This window comes from Pelophylax lessonae (assembly GCF_965119305.1).
Source record: "Pelophylax lessonae genome assembly, chromosome: 4".
Classification (NCBI taxonomy): Eukaryota; Metazoa; Chordata; class Amphibia; order Anura; family Ranidae; genus Pelophylax; species Pelophylax lessonae.
This window is the reverse complement of record NC_138771.1, coordinates 606,647,729-606,665,174: the sequence shown is the minus strand read 5'-3', so window position 1 is coordinate 606,665,174 and position 17,446 is coordinate 606,647,729. Positions and strand designations below refer to the sequence as shown.

General features: G+C 44.9%; 1 protein-coding gene across 1 annotated transcript in view; it reads left to right on the top strand.

The window, feature by feature from the left end:
• Nucleotides 1-17,446, top strand: part of WDR83 (WD repeat domain 83) — a 50,950-nt gene that overhangs the window by 14,337 nt on the left and 19,167 nt on the right. Inside the window, exons 3-8 of the mRNA XM_082255952.1 lie at nucleotides 516-621; nucleotides 1,613-1,661; nucleotides 1,792-1,918; nucleotides 2,281-2,348; nucleotides 6,719-6,827; nucleotides 14,543-14,657. Coding sequence (XP_082112078.1) covers nucleotides 516-621; nucleotides 1,613-1,661; nucleotides 1,792-1,918; nucleotides 2,281-2,348; nucleotides 6,719-6,827; nucleotides 14,543-14,657 — 574 coding nt within the window. The remainder of the gene's footprint in view (nucleotides 1-515; nucleotides 622-1,612; nucleotides 1,662-1,791; nucleotides 1,919-2,280; nucleotides 2,349-6,718; nucleotides 6,828-14,542; nucleotides 14,658-17,446) is intronic.

The window sequence follows — 17,446 nt, the reverse complement described above, 5'->3', positions numbered from 1 at the left end:
TGCATGACATTAGTGCATGCACATCGCAGGTAGGGCAGCCTGTTCATTTCACAGGGCTGCCTTACCTGCAAAAAAAGGCAGGGAAAGAAGTCCTGAACCTTTTTTTTAGTTTTTTTCAAATCGCACTGCATCAAGCCGTATGGTGCTTCAGCACTATGTGGTTTTGTGCATGCAAAAGTGTGCCATAGGTGGCAATCTGCTAAAGTGCAGCGCATTTTTTTTACAGGTCAGGAACACGTTTGATTTTGTGCACGTTCTTCATCCACAGAAATGTAAACCTAGCTTAAGAGGAGAGGCGGGCTGCGATGTGAAGGATCTGCATCATCGCACATACATTCAATTCAGACCTCCGCTGGAATAATACTGACTGGACCTCCTTTATTTTTAATTATGTACCCCTGGCCTTATGAGATACTGTCACCTTTTCTATTCAGGGCAATTTGTTACACTGCTATAATGTGGGATGATAGGGTATTGTATTATTTTTTTTAAACCGCCATGCGTTTCTTCTACAGGTCATGTGACAATAGTCAGCTGTGCTCATGCAGTTCAGACAAAACCGTGATCCTCTGGGATGTGGCACAGGGTCTTGTGGTCAGAAAGTTTCGTGGACATGCAGGGGTGAGCATTGTTTATTATTTTATATACAGTATTTAATTATTACAGGTATTGTATATAGCACTGCCAATTTATACAGCGCTTTACATACTGTGCATTCACATCAGTCCCTGCCCTCAGGGAGCTTACGATGTAGGCCCTACCTCACATACATAATAGGGCCAGTTTGGACAGGAGCCTGTTATCCCAACAGGATGTCTTTGGAGTATTGGAGAAACCTGGAGTACCTGGAGGAAGCTCACTCAAGCACAGGGAGAACATGCAAAATCCAGGCAGATGGCGTCCTGAACAGGATTCAGAACAGGGACGCCAGTGCTGCAAGGCAGAAGTGCAAACCACTAAGCCAATATGTCATTTGTGTCATGTAGTTGTAATGGGATTTTTCTAGTTATCTTTTGAGTTTTGTATGAGGAGAACTTGCGGTTTAGACCCTTTCTATTCATCTTTCCATTTATCCTCAAGGAAGGCATTCTTTGCTGGAACCCTCGTTAAGGACGCAACAGGCAGGGCTTATAATGTAGTCGGACATTTCCCGCTTGCTGTCTCCCCCTGGGGAGTTGTGCTCTGCAGATAATAAACTTATTTATTGGAGCAGTGTGGGTTAGGCTTTATTACACTCTGATAAAATTTAATTTAAAAGAATTGAATCTGGTTTGGATAAAACAGGAGTTTTATTAGGTAATTATCAAAATTCACAGACTCGGGCTGTGTCCACCGGTTCAATTTTCTGAGGACAAAAACCTGGATGTGACTCCGATATCAAATACACTTGTCACATATGTTCCTCTGTATTGTCACATGTTCCTGGTAGAGTTCTAGCTGCCTCTAGGGAGTGCTGAGGGAAAATCACAACTTTCCAGACTGTCATCAAGTAGCTGGACCTTCTGCTTACGCAGTGGCTGCCCCTGGGTGATCATTTGCGTTCTTTCTTCATTGCTATATATTTTGTTGTACTTGATGCTCTCTGCCCTAACCCTTTCATGTTCTTTTGTAGAAGGTAAACTGTGTGCAATTCAATGAGGAATCTACAGTGATCATATCAGGTAATTTTGAACACTACCTAGTGATGAGTGACGTTTACTGTCCCCTGTCCAGGTGTGTCCAGATTGTATTTCTCTTGTCAGTTTTCCATCCTGAACAATGCTTGTCTGACTTTTACTTTTGTCTTTGCAGGCTCTATAGACTCTTCTATTAGATGCTGGGATTGTCGCTCTCGTAAACCAGAGGCTATTCAGATACTGGATGAAGCCAAAGATGGAATATCCAGTATCAAAGTGTCTGATCATGAGATTCTTGCTGGGTGGGTGTATTTTTTTTGTCACCCTGTAAATACAGGGGCAACTCATAGCTTCTGTCTGTGCCACCTTGTGGTGGGAGAGACAGACTCCATGTCACATTACTCCCCTTGTCTGTGTCACCCTGTAATGGGAGGGACAGACCCCATGTCGCATAACTCCCCCTGTCTGTGTCACTCTGTGGCAGGATGGGTAGTCTTCACATTTCTATTTGTGTCTATATTGTCTGTCTCATCCTGCAGGTCACATAAATATTGTTGTTAATCCCAGTTGTATTTTTGTCACCTTGCATATAGTCTCTAGTAATAGGTACTCCCACTGTGCTTCACAGCCAGGACATCCAATGATTTCTCTTTGTCTTCTTCAGGTCTGTAGATGGACACTTGCGTCGGTATGACCTTCGTAAAGGAGAGATGTGTGCTGATTATGTTGGCAGTAAGTCCCTGTCAATATACACTAACAATCTCATCTCTTTAATACAGGGAGCAGTCTAATACTTTAAATATTGTTTTTGCAAGCCAACTTTGAAACATTTTTAAATAAAGTCATTATATTTCTGATAAATCCTTACTTCTGTATACACTGTGTAGTGTGATCATTATCGATGTATATATACTCGGTATTATGGTGCGGTGTGATCATTATCAGTGTATATATACTCGGTATACTTATACGGTGCAGTGTGATCATTATCGGTGTATATACAGTGCCTTGTGAAAGTATTCGGCCCCCTTGAACTTTGCGACCTTTTGCCACATTTCAGGCTTCAAACATAAAGATATAAAACTGTAATTTTTTTGTGAAGAATCAACAACAAGTGGGACACAATCATGAAGTGGAACGAAATTTATTGGATATTTCAAACTTTGTTAACAAATAAAAAACTGAAAAATTGGGCGTGCAAAATTATTCAGCCCCTTTACTTTCAGTGCCGCAAACTCTCTCCAGAAGTTCAGTGAGGATCTCTGAATGATCCAATGTTGACCTAAATGACTAATGATGATACATAGAATCCACCTGTGTGTAATCAAGTTTCCGTATAAATGCACCTGCACTGTGATAGTCTCAGAGGTCCGTTTAAAGCGCAGAGAGCATCATGAAGAACAAGGAACACACCAGGCAGGTCCGAGATACTGTTGTGGAGAAGTTTAAAGCCGGATTTGGATACAAAAATATTCCCCAAGCTTTAAACATCCCAATGAGCAATGTGCAAGCGATAATATTGAAATGGAAGGAGTATCAGACCACTGCAAATCTACGAAGACCTGGCCGTCCCTCTAAACTTTCAGCTCATACAAGGAGAAGACTGATCAGAGATGCAGCCAAGAGGCCCATGATCACTCTGGATGAACTGCAGAGATCTACAGCTGAGGTGGGAGACTCTGTCCATAGGACAGCAATCAGTCGTATACTGCACAAATCTGGCCTTTATGGAAGAGTGGCAAGAAGAAAGCCATTTCTTAAAGATATCCATAAAAAGTGTTGTTTAAAGTTTGCCACAAGCCACCTGGGAGACGCACCAAACATGTGGAAGAAGGTGCTCTGGTCAGATGAAACCAAAATCAAACTTTTTGGCAACAATGCAAAACGTTATGTTTGGCGTAAAAGCAACACAGCTCATCACCCTGAACACACCATCCCCACTGTCAAACATGGTGGTGGCAGCATCATGGTTTGGGCCTGCTTTTCTTCAGCAGGGACAGGGAAGGTGGTTAAAATTGATGGGAAGATGGATGGAGCCAAATACAGGACCATTCTGGAAGAAAACCTGATGGAGTCTGCAAAAGACCTGAGACTGGGACGGAGATTTGTCTTCCAACAAGACAATGATCCAAAACATAAAGCAAAATATACAATGGAATGGTTCACAAATAAACATATTCAGGTGTTAGAATGGCCAAGTCAAAGTCCAGACCTGAAACCAATCGAGAATCTGTGGAAAGAACTGAAAGAACTGAAAACTACTGTTCACAAACGTTCTCCATCCAACCTCACTAAGCTCGAGCTGTTTTGCAAGGAGGAATGGGCAAAAAATACAGTCTCTTGATGTGCAAAACTGATAGAGACATACCCCAAGCGACTTACAGCTGTAATCGCAGCAAAAGGTGGCACTACAAAGTATTAACTTAAGGGGGTTGAATAATTTTGCACGCCCAATTTTTCAGTTTTTTATTTGTTAAAAAGTTTGAAATATCCAATAAATTTCGTTCCACTTCATGATTGTGTCCCACTTGTTGTTGATTCTTCACAAAAAATTACAGTTTTATATCTTTATGTTTGATACCTGAAATGTGGCAAAAGGTCGAAAAGTTCAAGGGGGCCAAATACTTTTGCAAGGCACTGTATATACTCGGTATCATTATACGGTGTGATCATTATCAGTGTACATATCCTCGGTATCATTATACAGTGCGGTATGATCATTATCGGTGTATATATACTCGGTATCATTATACGGTGTGATCATTATCGGTGTATATATACTCAGTATCATTATACAGCGTGATCATTATCGGTGTATATATACTCGGTATCATTATACGGTGTGGTGTGATCATTATCAGTGTATATATACTAGGTATCATTATACGGTGTGATCATTATCGGTGTGTATATATACTCTGTATCATTATACGGTGTGATCATTATCGGTGTATATATACTCGGTATCATTATACGGTGTGATCATTATCGGTGTATATATACTCTGTATCATTATACGGTGTGGTGTGATCATTATCGGTGTATATATACTCGGTATCATTATACTGTGTGATCATTATCAGTGTATATAGTTGGTAGAATTATACGGTGTGATCATTATTGGTGTATATATACTCGGTATCATTTTCAGTGTATATATACTTGGTATCATTATACGGTGCGTTGTGATCATTATCGGTGTATAAATACTCGGTATCATTATACGGTGTGATCATTATGGGTGTATATATACTCGGTATCATTATACGGTGTGATTATTATCGGTGTGTATACACTCGGTATCATTATACGATGTGATTATTATTGGTGTATATATACTCGGTATCATTATACGATGTGATCATTATCGGTGTATATATACTCGGTGTGTGACCATTATCGGTGTGTATATATATATATATATATATATACTCAATATCATACGGTGGTATCATTATACGTTGTGTGATCATTATCGGTGTATATATACTCAGGATCATTATGCAGTGTTGTGTGACCATTATCGGTGTATATACACTCGGTATCATTATACAGTGCGGTGTAATCAATATCAATGTATACTGTATATAAAGAGCTGCGCTAAATTGATAGTAAGCTAGAGTCACCCAGCATAAACACAGTAATTGTGATGCACGTAATGGTATAGCATATATTACACCAACAATAGCAATATTGGCTTATATGGTATTGTATATATTACACCAATGGCAATAAACTTTGTGCCTCACAAACAGATATAAATAAATCACAAAATCACATAACTACAGGCATAGGTATATGAATGTAAAAGGAGAAAAAAGTCCATCAATAAAGGTCCATGTAGATTGAATAGGTGTCCAGTGAAAAGATGAAACACACACCACTTCCTATGTGCCTAATTCCACAAAGGTGCCACATGCAAAGAGCTCAAGTTAAGCTTACCAGAGCTCATTGGGTTATGAGCATGACACATATATCCACAAATGGGCCAACCAGAATCCACCATGTGGTACCGCACTGCCACTGTATTCCTGAACAGATGCCCCGAGCTGGTAAAGGAGCCCCTTGGTGTTCCACGTCCCAATAAAGAGAAGGGAGCAATAGCGTAGTACGTACACACAGTTTATTCATACAAAAGGTTATAAAAACTTACATCAATGTTGAAAAATAAGCGCTTGTATATCTCTTGCTGCCGCCCGACTTCCGGGTCGCGTTGTGGTGACGTCAGCACGCCTTTCCTATGCCGTTTCGTGATACCTCACGTCTTCCCCACAGCAAGAGATATACAAACGCTTATTTTTCAACATTGATGTAAGTTTTTATAACCTTTTGTATGAATAAACTGTGTGTACGTACTACGCTATTGCTCCCTTCTCTTTATTGGGACGTGGAACACCGAGGGGCTCCTTTACCAGCTCGGGGCATCTGTTCAGGAATACAGCGGCAGTGCGGTACCACATGGTGGATTCTGGTTGGCCCATTTGTGGATATATTTGTCATGCTCATAACCCAATGAGCTCTGGTAAGCTTAACTTGAGCTCTTTGCATGTGGCACCTTTGTGGAATTAGGCACATAGGAAGTGGTGTGTGTTTCATCTTTTCACCGGACACCTATTCAATCTACATGGACCTTTATTGATGGACTATTTTCTCCTTTTATATTCATATACCTATGCCTGTAGTTATGTGATTTTGTGATTTATTTATATCTGTTTGTGAGGCACAAAGTTTATTGCCATTGGTGTAATATATACAATACCATATAAGCCAATATTGCTATTGTTGGTGTAATATATGCTATACCATTACGTGCATCACAATTACTGTGTTTATGCTGGGTGACTCTAGCCTACTAACAATTTAGCGCAGCTCTTTATATACATTTTCTATCTAGTGACTCCCACTACAGCTGCTGCTTTTTCTTTGGCTTAGCGTGGTTATTTATTTTTATATCAATGTATACTGTAGGTACACAGTAATATTAATACAGAGCAAATATTGTTGATGTATAGAACTAGGTGTCATTATATGGTTCAATGTGATTTACAGTATTGTTGCCAGTATGGTTTTCCTGTAGTTTTCTATATTGTTCTTTCTTGCAGGTGCCATTACATGTGTGAGTTTCAGCCAGGATTCACAGTGTCTATTGGCCTCATCCCTAGACTCCGCGCTCCGCCTCCTTGATAAGGACTCAGGAGAACTATTAGGAGAGTAAGTGAAACACTAGGGTGGTAAAGAGTGATGATTACAATTAGGGCCCAGTCCAGTGGTGCCACTTCCATATCATAAAATGTCAACTTCTGACCTTGTACAGTAAGGTATAAGGTAGTGCAGAAGCAGTGAAGATTTGCAAAACCTTGTAAACCATAGTAGCCAATAGATTTAGATTTTTAAATATTTTCTGCATATCAGTGAATTCTAAATAGTTGCTCTGGGATCTGCTTAAGGTTACAGAGCTTGAACAATAGATTAGATCAATAGTCTTCAAACTGCGGCCCTTTGCCTGCCTATATCTGGCCCTTGGGGCACTATTACTCCCAGTGATACCAACAATGGGGCACCATTCTTCCCACTGACACAAATGATAGGGCACTATTCCTCCCACTTACACCCACGATGAGGCACTATTCCTCCCATTGACGCCAATGATGGGGCATAGTTTACCCTCATTGACTGTTTACCCCAACAACAGTAAACTGGCCCCTTGTATAGAACGTTTGGAGACCCCTGGACTTGATTAACCTTTCTCGACCAGTGTTCCTCCAGAGGTTGCTAGGAGTTCCTTTGAGCTGTGGCTAATTGATCTCCCATCTGATGGTGCCTTCATAGACCCAGGTCCATCCCTATTTGGCAAAGCTAGTAGCATACCACCAATGATTTATTAAGCTTGTCTGTAGGGTGGCATTCTAACCACCACTGTAGGGTGGACATTCTTTACACTGACCAGCAATCCAAGAGACGTTTTTCTAATGGCCCCTATTGGACTGATCTTAGCAGGGGTTCCCTGAGACCTAAAAATCATTTCAAGGGTTCCCTGGTGTGAAACATTAGATCAATAAAAAGCATAGTGCTTTTTAGCAGTAAAGCAAAGCTACAAGCCTAGGTGAATAAATGCAGCATTTAACCCAATAAAAAAATTTGCAATAAAATACTTTTCTCTTTCATTTGTTGATGGACTTAGCTCCTGGTATTCATAACCATTGGGTTATACGGCCACCTACAGGAGTAGGACACTAGGCAGAAAAATACACCCATGGGCATTCCCAGGGGGTATACTCCCTCTCTCTGCTATAGCCACTCTTTTTCCGCCTAGTCAGGAGTAAGGACCTACTTCCTTGCTGGGATCTTTGGTCCTGGCAATTTTTTATTTTTAGATAGAAAATGTTTTCTCTCCTGGATTTTTCCTGTGAGATCTACAATCAACTGCCGGACTGGGCGACGGGCTGGATTATATAGATCCAGTGGTCACTCCAGTCTGGCCAGCGAGCGCGCACAGACCTCAGCTTCGTCCTAGGTCGGCCGCAAAATAGCCCCACTGGATGGGGGCTGACCTGTGAGTTAAACGCCTCGTGAGGTCGCATACAACCCGGTCTCGCCCCGATTCGAAGCGTTCTTCCTGGCCGACAGCCCCCCATTTCAATGGAGAGGGGTTCTGTCTGGAGAGGTGCCCTCCTGGTATGGTGAGTAGCTGTCCCCCCTCTCCCCCTGGAGGGTTTTGGGGTGGACGTGGGCCCCTCCTTGGGATAGTCGAATCCCCGAGTTCTCCCCTCCTTACTGAGTCCCTCTTCCCCCCCACTCCCCCTCCACATACGCTGGGGCTGTTTGGGTGGTCTGGCCACTTTCCTGGGGTGGGGGCAGGGCACTGACTGGCGATGAGGGCGGGGAGCTGTGCCGCTGGAGACCAGCCGATCGACTGTGTGGGGGGGAGGGGTTGTACCTGGTGGGGGCTCTTGCCTGGGCCTGTCCTTGTAGCCTAGGGATCCCTCCTAGTGCCGCACGGGGCCGCTATTTTGCTGTAGCCTGTGTGTTTCTATGCACGAAGGCCATGTTTGTGTAGTCCGGCAGCCATTTTGGTGGTGGTTTGCCATTGACAATAGCAGCGGCCATGACAGTAGAGCACTGTGGGCGGCGATTTCAGTGGTGGGAGCCCCTCCTCATCCCCTGGTGCTGACTCCTGGATCATTTTACTTCCTGATCGCCGCACGTGTAGTGCAGATTATCCTGGTGGCTGCAGGTGCTTGTCTCTGCAGGTGATGAGTCTGGTGGGGTCTTCTCCGTCTCTGCTGAGGATCGCTTGGTGCTTTGTGCCTGGCGAACAGGTGGTGCGGCCAGCACAGTGAGGGTGGTCTCTTAGCAGTGTTTTACACTTTTTTGAGGGGTCTCCTTGGCGACTCATGGAGTCTTTGGAGCACATTTCCCCACCTGATCCCCTCTCTGAGGCTGCGGGGCCCGGCCCTCCGGGTACCAACCATCCATCCATGCAGTGATGGCGGTCCTGGAGTCTCTTGTGTCCCGAGTGGAGGTGGCTTGCGGGCGACGAGCTAGCAAAAAGCACCCCTCGCTTTCCCCTTCATCGGTCTGATCAGTACCTAAATCTGATTCGCCCGCTGCGGATGGGAGTCACCCTGCTGGGTCGGCGACCACGCGCCTGGAATCCTCTGATAGTAAGGATGGTTCCTCAACATCTGCGACAGCGCATGAAAAGGAGCTGGTGGATACACTGATTGTATCTGTGTGTGAGACTCTGAAAATGGAGGACGCAGCTGAAGCTGCGACGGAGGCGCAGGTACCCTTTGGCACTCAAAAGCCATCCAGAGCGGCAAAGGTGATTCCTTTCCCCGCCTATTTTGACAGAATTGTTGCTAAAGAGTGGGGACAACCAAACTGTCCCCGTGGGGTCCATAAACGCTTTAATAGGCATTACCCCTCTTAAGAAGTGGACTGTGCCATTGGTGGTGGACCCTCCGGTTTCCAGATTAAACAAGGCAACCATGATTCCAGATGAAGAGTCACCTGCCTTTAAGGATATGGCGGATCGGAAGGCAGAGGCTGTGGCCCGCCATAATGTACACTCTGGCTGGTTCGGCAATGAGGCCGGTATTCACCATTACCCTAGTTTCGCAAACTCTGAACGAATGTGCTAAGCTCTTACACCGTGAGCTGGAGGGGGAACCGCTCCCCCCTGCCTTTGCTGAGCTGGCAGACCAGCTGATCAAGGGGTTGCAGTTTATCTGTGATGCCTCTTTGGATGCGGCTCCCCTAGTGGCTCGGCTCTCTGTTTTGGCAGTGGTCTTTTGGGTCAAGTGCTGGTCTGAGGATCAGACTTCGAAAAAGGCCTTGACTGATCTTCCTTTCCAAGGAGATCGACTGTTTGGAGCTACCCTGGTTGTCATCATTAATGGTCTCACAGGGGGAAGATGCCAAGGTCTTACCTTGCCCTCCTGTTGGCAACCATCTTAGACATGTGCACACTGCTGCCTCTTATAGACTCTGCTTCATCACTTCCTGCTGCCTGGGCGTCGCACATTTATGATGTCACACACCTGACTAGATCTATCACCCGCTGGGTTGCAAGGTGCATCCCTGCTAGCAGTTTTTTAATTTATTATTATTGTTGTATCCCCCAATAAACTGCTTCATTTTAGCTGCATTCACGTGTGGTCTGGTATCCTGGCACCCTGACAGAAGAGTACTTTTCTTCTGCAGGCTACTAAGGGCAAGGAACCTCTTCGTAGACGTGGGCCTTCCTTCTCAGCTTATAAAAAGTTTTTTTTTTTTGTCCCTCAGGGTCGACTGACAAGGGCTTGAAGCCTTTCAGGGCCCCTTCAGGAGGATCCAAACGAACCTGGTCTGATAAGCAAAGATCAGGCTTCTCCAGACCCGTGGACAAGGCTCCTTCAGCATGAAGGTGCATCTTTACCCGTATCGAGGGTGGGGGGATGTCTTCGCTGGTTTCCGGACTCGTGGACTTCCCTAATGCAAGACAAGTGGGTCCACAAAGTCATTCGGTCCGGCTACAAGATCGCGTTTCGCTCTTGTCCGCCGGCAAGGTTTTTTCCTTCCAACTTTCGCCTGTCCCCAGACCGCTTACAGGGCCTGTTTGGGGTGGTACAAGACATGTTCATTCAAGGGGTGATTGTCCCGGGTCCGACTTCGGAACGTTTTCAGGGTTTTTACTCAAACCTGTTTACAGTCCCCAGGAAGGAAGGCAAAGTGCCTCAAGGCGCTAAACTGCTTTGTGCGGGTACAGAAGTTCAGAATAGAGTCCATTTGAACGGTGGTGGCATCCCTGCATCAGGGGGATTTCCTCACCTCTATCAATATCAAGGATGCCTACCTTCACTTCATTCCAATATGTGCCAGTCACCAGCGTTTTCTCCGCTTTGCTGTGGGAGAGGAGCATTATGAGTTTGTGGCATTACCCTTTGGTCTCGTCTCTGCTCCTTGGGTCTTCACAAAAGTGATAGCCTTGCTACGCCAATGGGGGATCGCGGTACTGGGCTACTTGGATGATCTCCTTCTGCGAGCAGAGTCTCCCACTGCTCTGGTGGACTACCTGGAGATCACAATATGAACTCAGCGGGAGTTCAGCTTGATTCTGAATTTTCAGAAGTCTGCTCTGGTTCTGTCCACAAAGCTGGACTATCTGGGCCTGACTCTGGACTCTGCCTTAGCCAGAGTGCACCTTCCTCTGCACAAACTCCAGAAATTGCAGGTTGCAATTCGTCTCCTGCTTTCCAACAGATGGTCGTTTCTCTGGACTTGCATGCGGGTGCTATGCCTGAAGGTGTCTTCGAGGTGGTTCAGTTTGCACAATTCCATACAAGGTCCCTGCAAAGGGAGATTCTGACCAAATGGGACAAGACTCCCCAGTCTCTGGAATATCATATCCGGCTGAGTCGGGGGAATCCTTGATATGGTGGCTTTGTGCTTCGGCTGGGAAAATGCTTCCTCCCCTTGTATTGGACAGTGGTATGGACAGTGGTCACCACGGATGCCAGCCTGTCTGGCTGGGGAGGCGTCCTTGGCAAGCATTCTGCTCAGGGGATGTGGACGATGGAAGAGTCCAGACTACCAATCAATGTCTTGGAACTCTGAGCAATCAGACTGTCTGGATCATTGGACGGATTGTCTTCAGGGTTGTCCAGTGCGCATTTAATTGGACAATGTCAATCATCAAGGGGGCACAAGAAATGTCCTGGCGGCTCTGGAGGTAGCAGATTCTAAGGTAGGCAGAACGGTTTGTTCCAGCCCTCTGCGCTGTACACATTCCTGGGGTGGAAAATTGGCAAGCGGATTATCATAGTATGCAGGTGTTGGACCAAGGAGAGTGGTCCCTTCATCCAGGGGTGTTTCTCAGGTGGGGCACTCCCGAGGTGGATCTGTTGTTGTCTTGGCTCAACAGAAAGGTGAAGAGGTTGGTGGCTCGGATCCTCTAGCGGACGCCACAGATGCCCCGGTTGGCCCCGTGGGGTCAGTATCGGCTGATTTACGCCTTCCCTTCTCTCAAGCTTCTGGCTAGACTTCTATGCAGGTTTGAAGGGGTTCATCTTAGTGGCTCCGGACTGGCCTTGCCGGGCTTGGTACGCCGATCTGGTGCGGCTGGTCGCCGACGTTCCTTGGCAGCTTCCTCTCGGGAGGATCTTCTGTCCCAAGGACCGATCCTACATCCTGCTTTAGTCGCTGGCTTTGACGGCTTGGCTGTTGAACGCCAGGTGCTGAAGGATAAGGGTTTCTGAGTAGGTGATTCCTACCCTGTTGAAAGCTAGAAAATCTACTTCTAGGAAGATCTACCTTTGTACATGGAAGATGTACATTGCGTGGTGTGAGTCTCTTGTTGTTCCTTCTCGGTGGCTCAGATCTTAACCTTCCTTCAATGGGGGTTGAACAGAAATTGGCCTTGAGTACCTTCAAGGGCCAGGTGTCGGCTTTGGCGGTCTTCTTCCTACGACCTTTGGCCACACCCTTCCTGGTGCGTACTTTTCTTCAGGGTGTCCAATATTTGGTTCCTCCAGTGCGGGCTCTGTTGGCGCCTTGGGATCTTAATTTGGTGCTTTCAGTTCTGCAGAAACCTCCTTTTGAAAATAATCAGGAGATTCCCCTGCTTACGCTGTCCCAGAAGGTGGCCTTTTTAGTGGCTATCACTTCTGCGTGTTGGGTGCCGGAACTGGCTGCGTTATGCTGTCGTTCACCTTACCTGGTGATTCACCGGGATAAGGTGGTTCTTCGCCCTGTTCATCGTTCCTTCCAAAGGTTGTCTCTGATTTTCATTTGAATGAAGATATTGTGTTGCCTTCCCTGTCTCCCAGGCCTAGAAAATCGAAGGAAATTGCCTTGCATGCCTTGGATGTGGTCCGGGCATTTAGGGTGTACCTGGCAGCTATGGAGTATTTCAGGAAGTCAGACTCTCTATTTGTGCTCACGGATGGACCTTGAAAAGGGTTTTTTTCCGCTTCCTCTGTCACTATTTCCAGACGGATCAGACAGACAGTGGTTCAGGCCTGTTCCATCAGGGGTCAGGTTCCTCCTTTCTCTGTCAAGGCGCACTCTACTAGGGCGCTCAGTGCCTCCTGGGCCTTCCATCAGGCATCAGTGATGCAGGTTTGCAAGGCAGCCACCTGGTCGTCGGTGCACACTTTTTCATAGTTTTATAAAGTGGATGTGTTGGCATCTGCAAATGCTTACTTTGGCCGCAAGGTTTTGCAGGCTGCTGTTTGAGAACCTGATCCTCTTTGAGGGTGTATTGTTTTTTCAGGTGGGCTCCGGTTGTTTTGGTTGAGCCCCTCTTGCCTGGTTGGCTGTTAAGCCATGGGAATTTTTTGGTTGTTCCCACCCCTCATGTTAAACATTGCTTTGTTATGAATACCAGGAGCTGTGTCGGTCAATGAACGAAAGAGAAAATGGGATTTTTGACTTCCGTAAAATACATTTCTCTGAAGTTCCTTGACGGACACAGCACCCACCCCTTTGCGGAGTCATTCTGACACTGCTTGTTACAAAACGGAGTGTCTTAAGGCAGAGAGAGGGCGTATACCCCCTGGGACTGCCCATGGGTGTAGGCAGATTTTTTTTCTGCCTAGTGGCGTACTCCTGTAGGGGGCAGTATAACCCAGTGGTTATGAATACCAGGAGCTATGTCCGTCAATGAACATCAGAGAAATGGATTTTACAGTAAGTCAAAAAAATCTATTAAATTTTTTCCTGAAGGAAACTTGTCATTGCAAATTGTGTTTTTAAACAACCAAGGTATGCATAAACCGCTTTGTAATTTGTGTACCACCAGCCTCCCACTGTGCCTATATTAATTTTGCCAGCAGTGTATCTGGTAATGTCCACCTAACTCCAGTGCCATACCTTGTGAGGTCATGTGTTCCCAGAATATATATATATATATTATGTATGTGTATGTATATAGATGTGTGTGTATGTGTATATATATATATAAAAATGCAGTATACCAGTCCTTAGACTGCATACATTTTTATTTTTCAGCAAATACAGAAAGTACCTGTTGATCTTTGCAGAGATGCTTTGTCCTTGTCGTTTTTCTATGAGCTGAAAAGAAGTCGCATATATCCTTCTCTTTCTTGTCTATACTGCTAGCCTCCTTCAACCCACTATAAAATGGAGATGAACAAAGGCAGATATGGTAGAAGTCCAGTATGTGATAACCATGGCTCCCTTTGTAGATGCATATAAGAAATTAGTTTGGATGGGAAATGTTTTATATTTTTCAGAATCACCAGGTATACATAAAGGGGGGGGGGGGAAGGCGACTAATGCAGCTACCACATCCAAGAACTAATAATCTACTATGTTAAATGATTGTTTTTGGGTTCTAATTCAATTTAGTGAGGTACAATTACATTTTTGCACAGTTACAATGCGATGGTGGGAGCAGACCCTTATATGTTTTGCCCCAACAGGTACACAGGACACCAGAACAAGAGCTACAAGCTGGACAGCTGCCTGAGTGAGAAGGACACGCATGTGGTTAGCTGCTCTGAGGATGGGACTGTCTGTTTCTGGGACTTAGTAGAGGTGATTTACTTTGCATTCATATTAAAAAATATATATATATATATATATATATATATATATACAGTATCTCACAAAAGTGAGTACACCCCTCACGTTTTTGTGAATAGTTTATTATATCTTTTCATGTGACAACACTGAAGAAATTATACTTTTCTACAATGTAAAGTAGTGAGTGTACAGCTTGTATAACAGTGTACATTTGCTGTCCCCTCAAAATAATTCAACACACAGCCATTAACGTCTAAACCGCTGGCAACAAAAGTGAGTACACCCCTAAGTGAAAATGTAAAAATTGGGGCCAATTAGCCATTTTCCTTCCCCGGTGTCATGTGAAAGGTTAGTTGTACAAGGTCTCAGGTGTGAATGGGGAAGAGGTGTGTTAAATTTGGTCTTATTGCTCTCACTCTCTCATACTGGTCACTGGAATTTCAACAATGCACCTCATTGCAAAGAACTCACTGAGGATCTTAAAAAAACAATTGTTGCTCTACATGAAGATGGCCTAGGCTATAAGAAGATTGCCAAGACCCTGAAACTGAGCTGCAGCACGGTGGCCAAGACCAAACAACAGTTTTAACAGGACCGGTTCCACTCAGAACAGGCCTAGCCATAGTCGACCAAAGAAGTTGACTGCATGTGCTCAGCGTCCTATCCAGAGGTTGTCTTTGGGAAATAGACATATGAGTGCTGCCAGCATTGCTGCAGAGGTTGAAGGGGTGGGGGGGGGTCAGCCTGTCAGTGCTCAGACCATTCGCCGTTCACTGCATGGTTGTCGTCCCAGAAGGAAGCCTCTTCTAAAGATGATGCACAAAAAAAACGCAGTTTGCTGAAGACAAGCAGACTAAGGACATGGATTACTGAAACCGTTTCTGATGAGACCAAGATAAACTTATTTGGTTCATATGGTGTCAAGCGTGTGTGGTGGCAACCATGTGAGGAGTACAAAGACAAGTGTGTCTTGCCTACAGTCAAGCATGTTGCTGGGAGTGTCATGGTCTGGGGCTGCATGAGTGCTGCCGGCACTGGGGAGCTACAGTTCATTGAGGGAACCATAAATGCCAATATGTACTGTGACATGCTGAAGCAGAGCATGATCCCCTCTCTTCAGAGACTAGGCCACAGGGCAGTATTCCAACATAATGACCCCAAACACACCTCCAAGATGACCACTGCCTTGCTAAAGAAGCTGAGGGTAAAGGACGGGCCAAGCATGTCTCCAGACCTAAAACCTATTGAGCATCTTTGGGGCATTCTCAAACAGAAGGTGGAGGAGCGTAAATTCTCTAACATCCACCAGCTCTGTTTTGTAGTCATGGAAGAGTGGAAAAGGACTCCAGTGGCAACCTGTGAAGCTCTGGTGAACTCCATGCCAAAAGAGGGTTAAGGCAGTGCTGGAAAATAATGGTGGCCACACAAATTATTGACACTTTGGTCCCAATTTGGACATTTTCACTTAAGGCCCGTACACACGTACCGATCGTCGGCATACAAACGTCGGCGGACGAAAGATCTGCCGATTGTACGCGTGTTAGTATGGTGCCTCCGACAGATGTCTGCGCACAATCCGCGGACAAAAGTCTTTCATGCAAACATGAAAATTTTTGTCTGCGGACACCAGAACGGACGATTGTTCGCCTGTCAGTACAGAATTCGGCCGACAGACCGCAGATTTGCAAGACTGGGCATGCTCAGAAAATTAAAAACACAGGGAAAGTTAACCATTACATGACATCACTTCTGCAGTCAGCTGAAGTCTGCAGACAAAATTCTTGTGCTGTCCTTGTGCTGTCTTTGCACTTTTCAACAGACACCGACATCCCGGGGAGAAAAGACGAACATTTGTATGCCGACGATCGGTACGTGTGTACGGGGCTTTAGGGGTGTACTCGCATTTGTTGTCAGCGGTTTAGACGTTAATGGCTGTGTGTTCAATTATTTTGTGGGGGCAGAAAATTTACACTGTTATACAAGCTGTACACTCACTACTTTACATTGTAGCTAAGTGTCATTTCTTCAGTGTTGTCACATGAAAAGATATAATATATTTACAAAAATGTGAGGGGGGTACTCACTTTTGTGAGATACTGTGAAACTGTCTCCAGCTTCCTTCCAATAGGTGGTTGCTTTAGGTCTGCCATATTCATCTTTGCTTCATCACCTAGCAAGTCACTTAGCCAGAGTTAATGAAGTTCTAATTCTTGACTACTGGACTTTGCAAACAATAGATTAGAACAGTGGTCTCTAAACTATGGCCCTTTGCTTGCCTTTATGCGACCCTTGGGACACTATTCCTCTCACTGACCCCAGCAATGGGGCATAATTCCTCCCACTGATATAAACAATTAGGCATTATTCCTCCCTCCGATGGGCACTATTCCTCCTTACACTGAATACTATTGGCACTATGTTTTTTTTTTTTTTTTACTCCCACTGACACTGGGGCATTTTTTACTTCCACTGGGCACTCTGGTCCCCCTGAAGTCTGTAAATACTGTAAACTGGCCCTTTGTTTAGAAAGTTTGGAGATCCCTGTATTAAAAATACAGCTCGGAAACCATAAAAGTCAGAAATGGAAGCATCCATATTGCCACCCTGACTTCTCTTTATGTATTTGCTAATTACACAAAATAAAATTGCAGACTTAAAAGTGGTTGTAAAGGGGTTGCAGAGTTAAAAGTGGTTGTAAAGGGGTTTTTTTTTTTTTTTTTTTTTTTTTTTTAACCTTGTGCTCTGTGCATTAAGGTAAAAATAACGTTTTGCCACTTGTGCTATCCCCCCGAGTTTCCTCT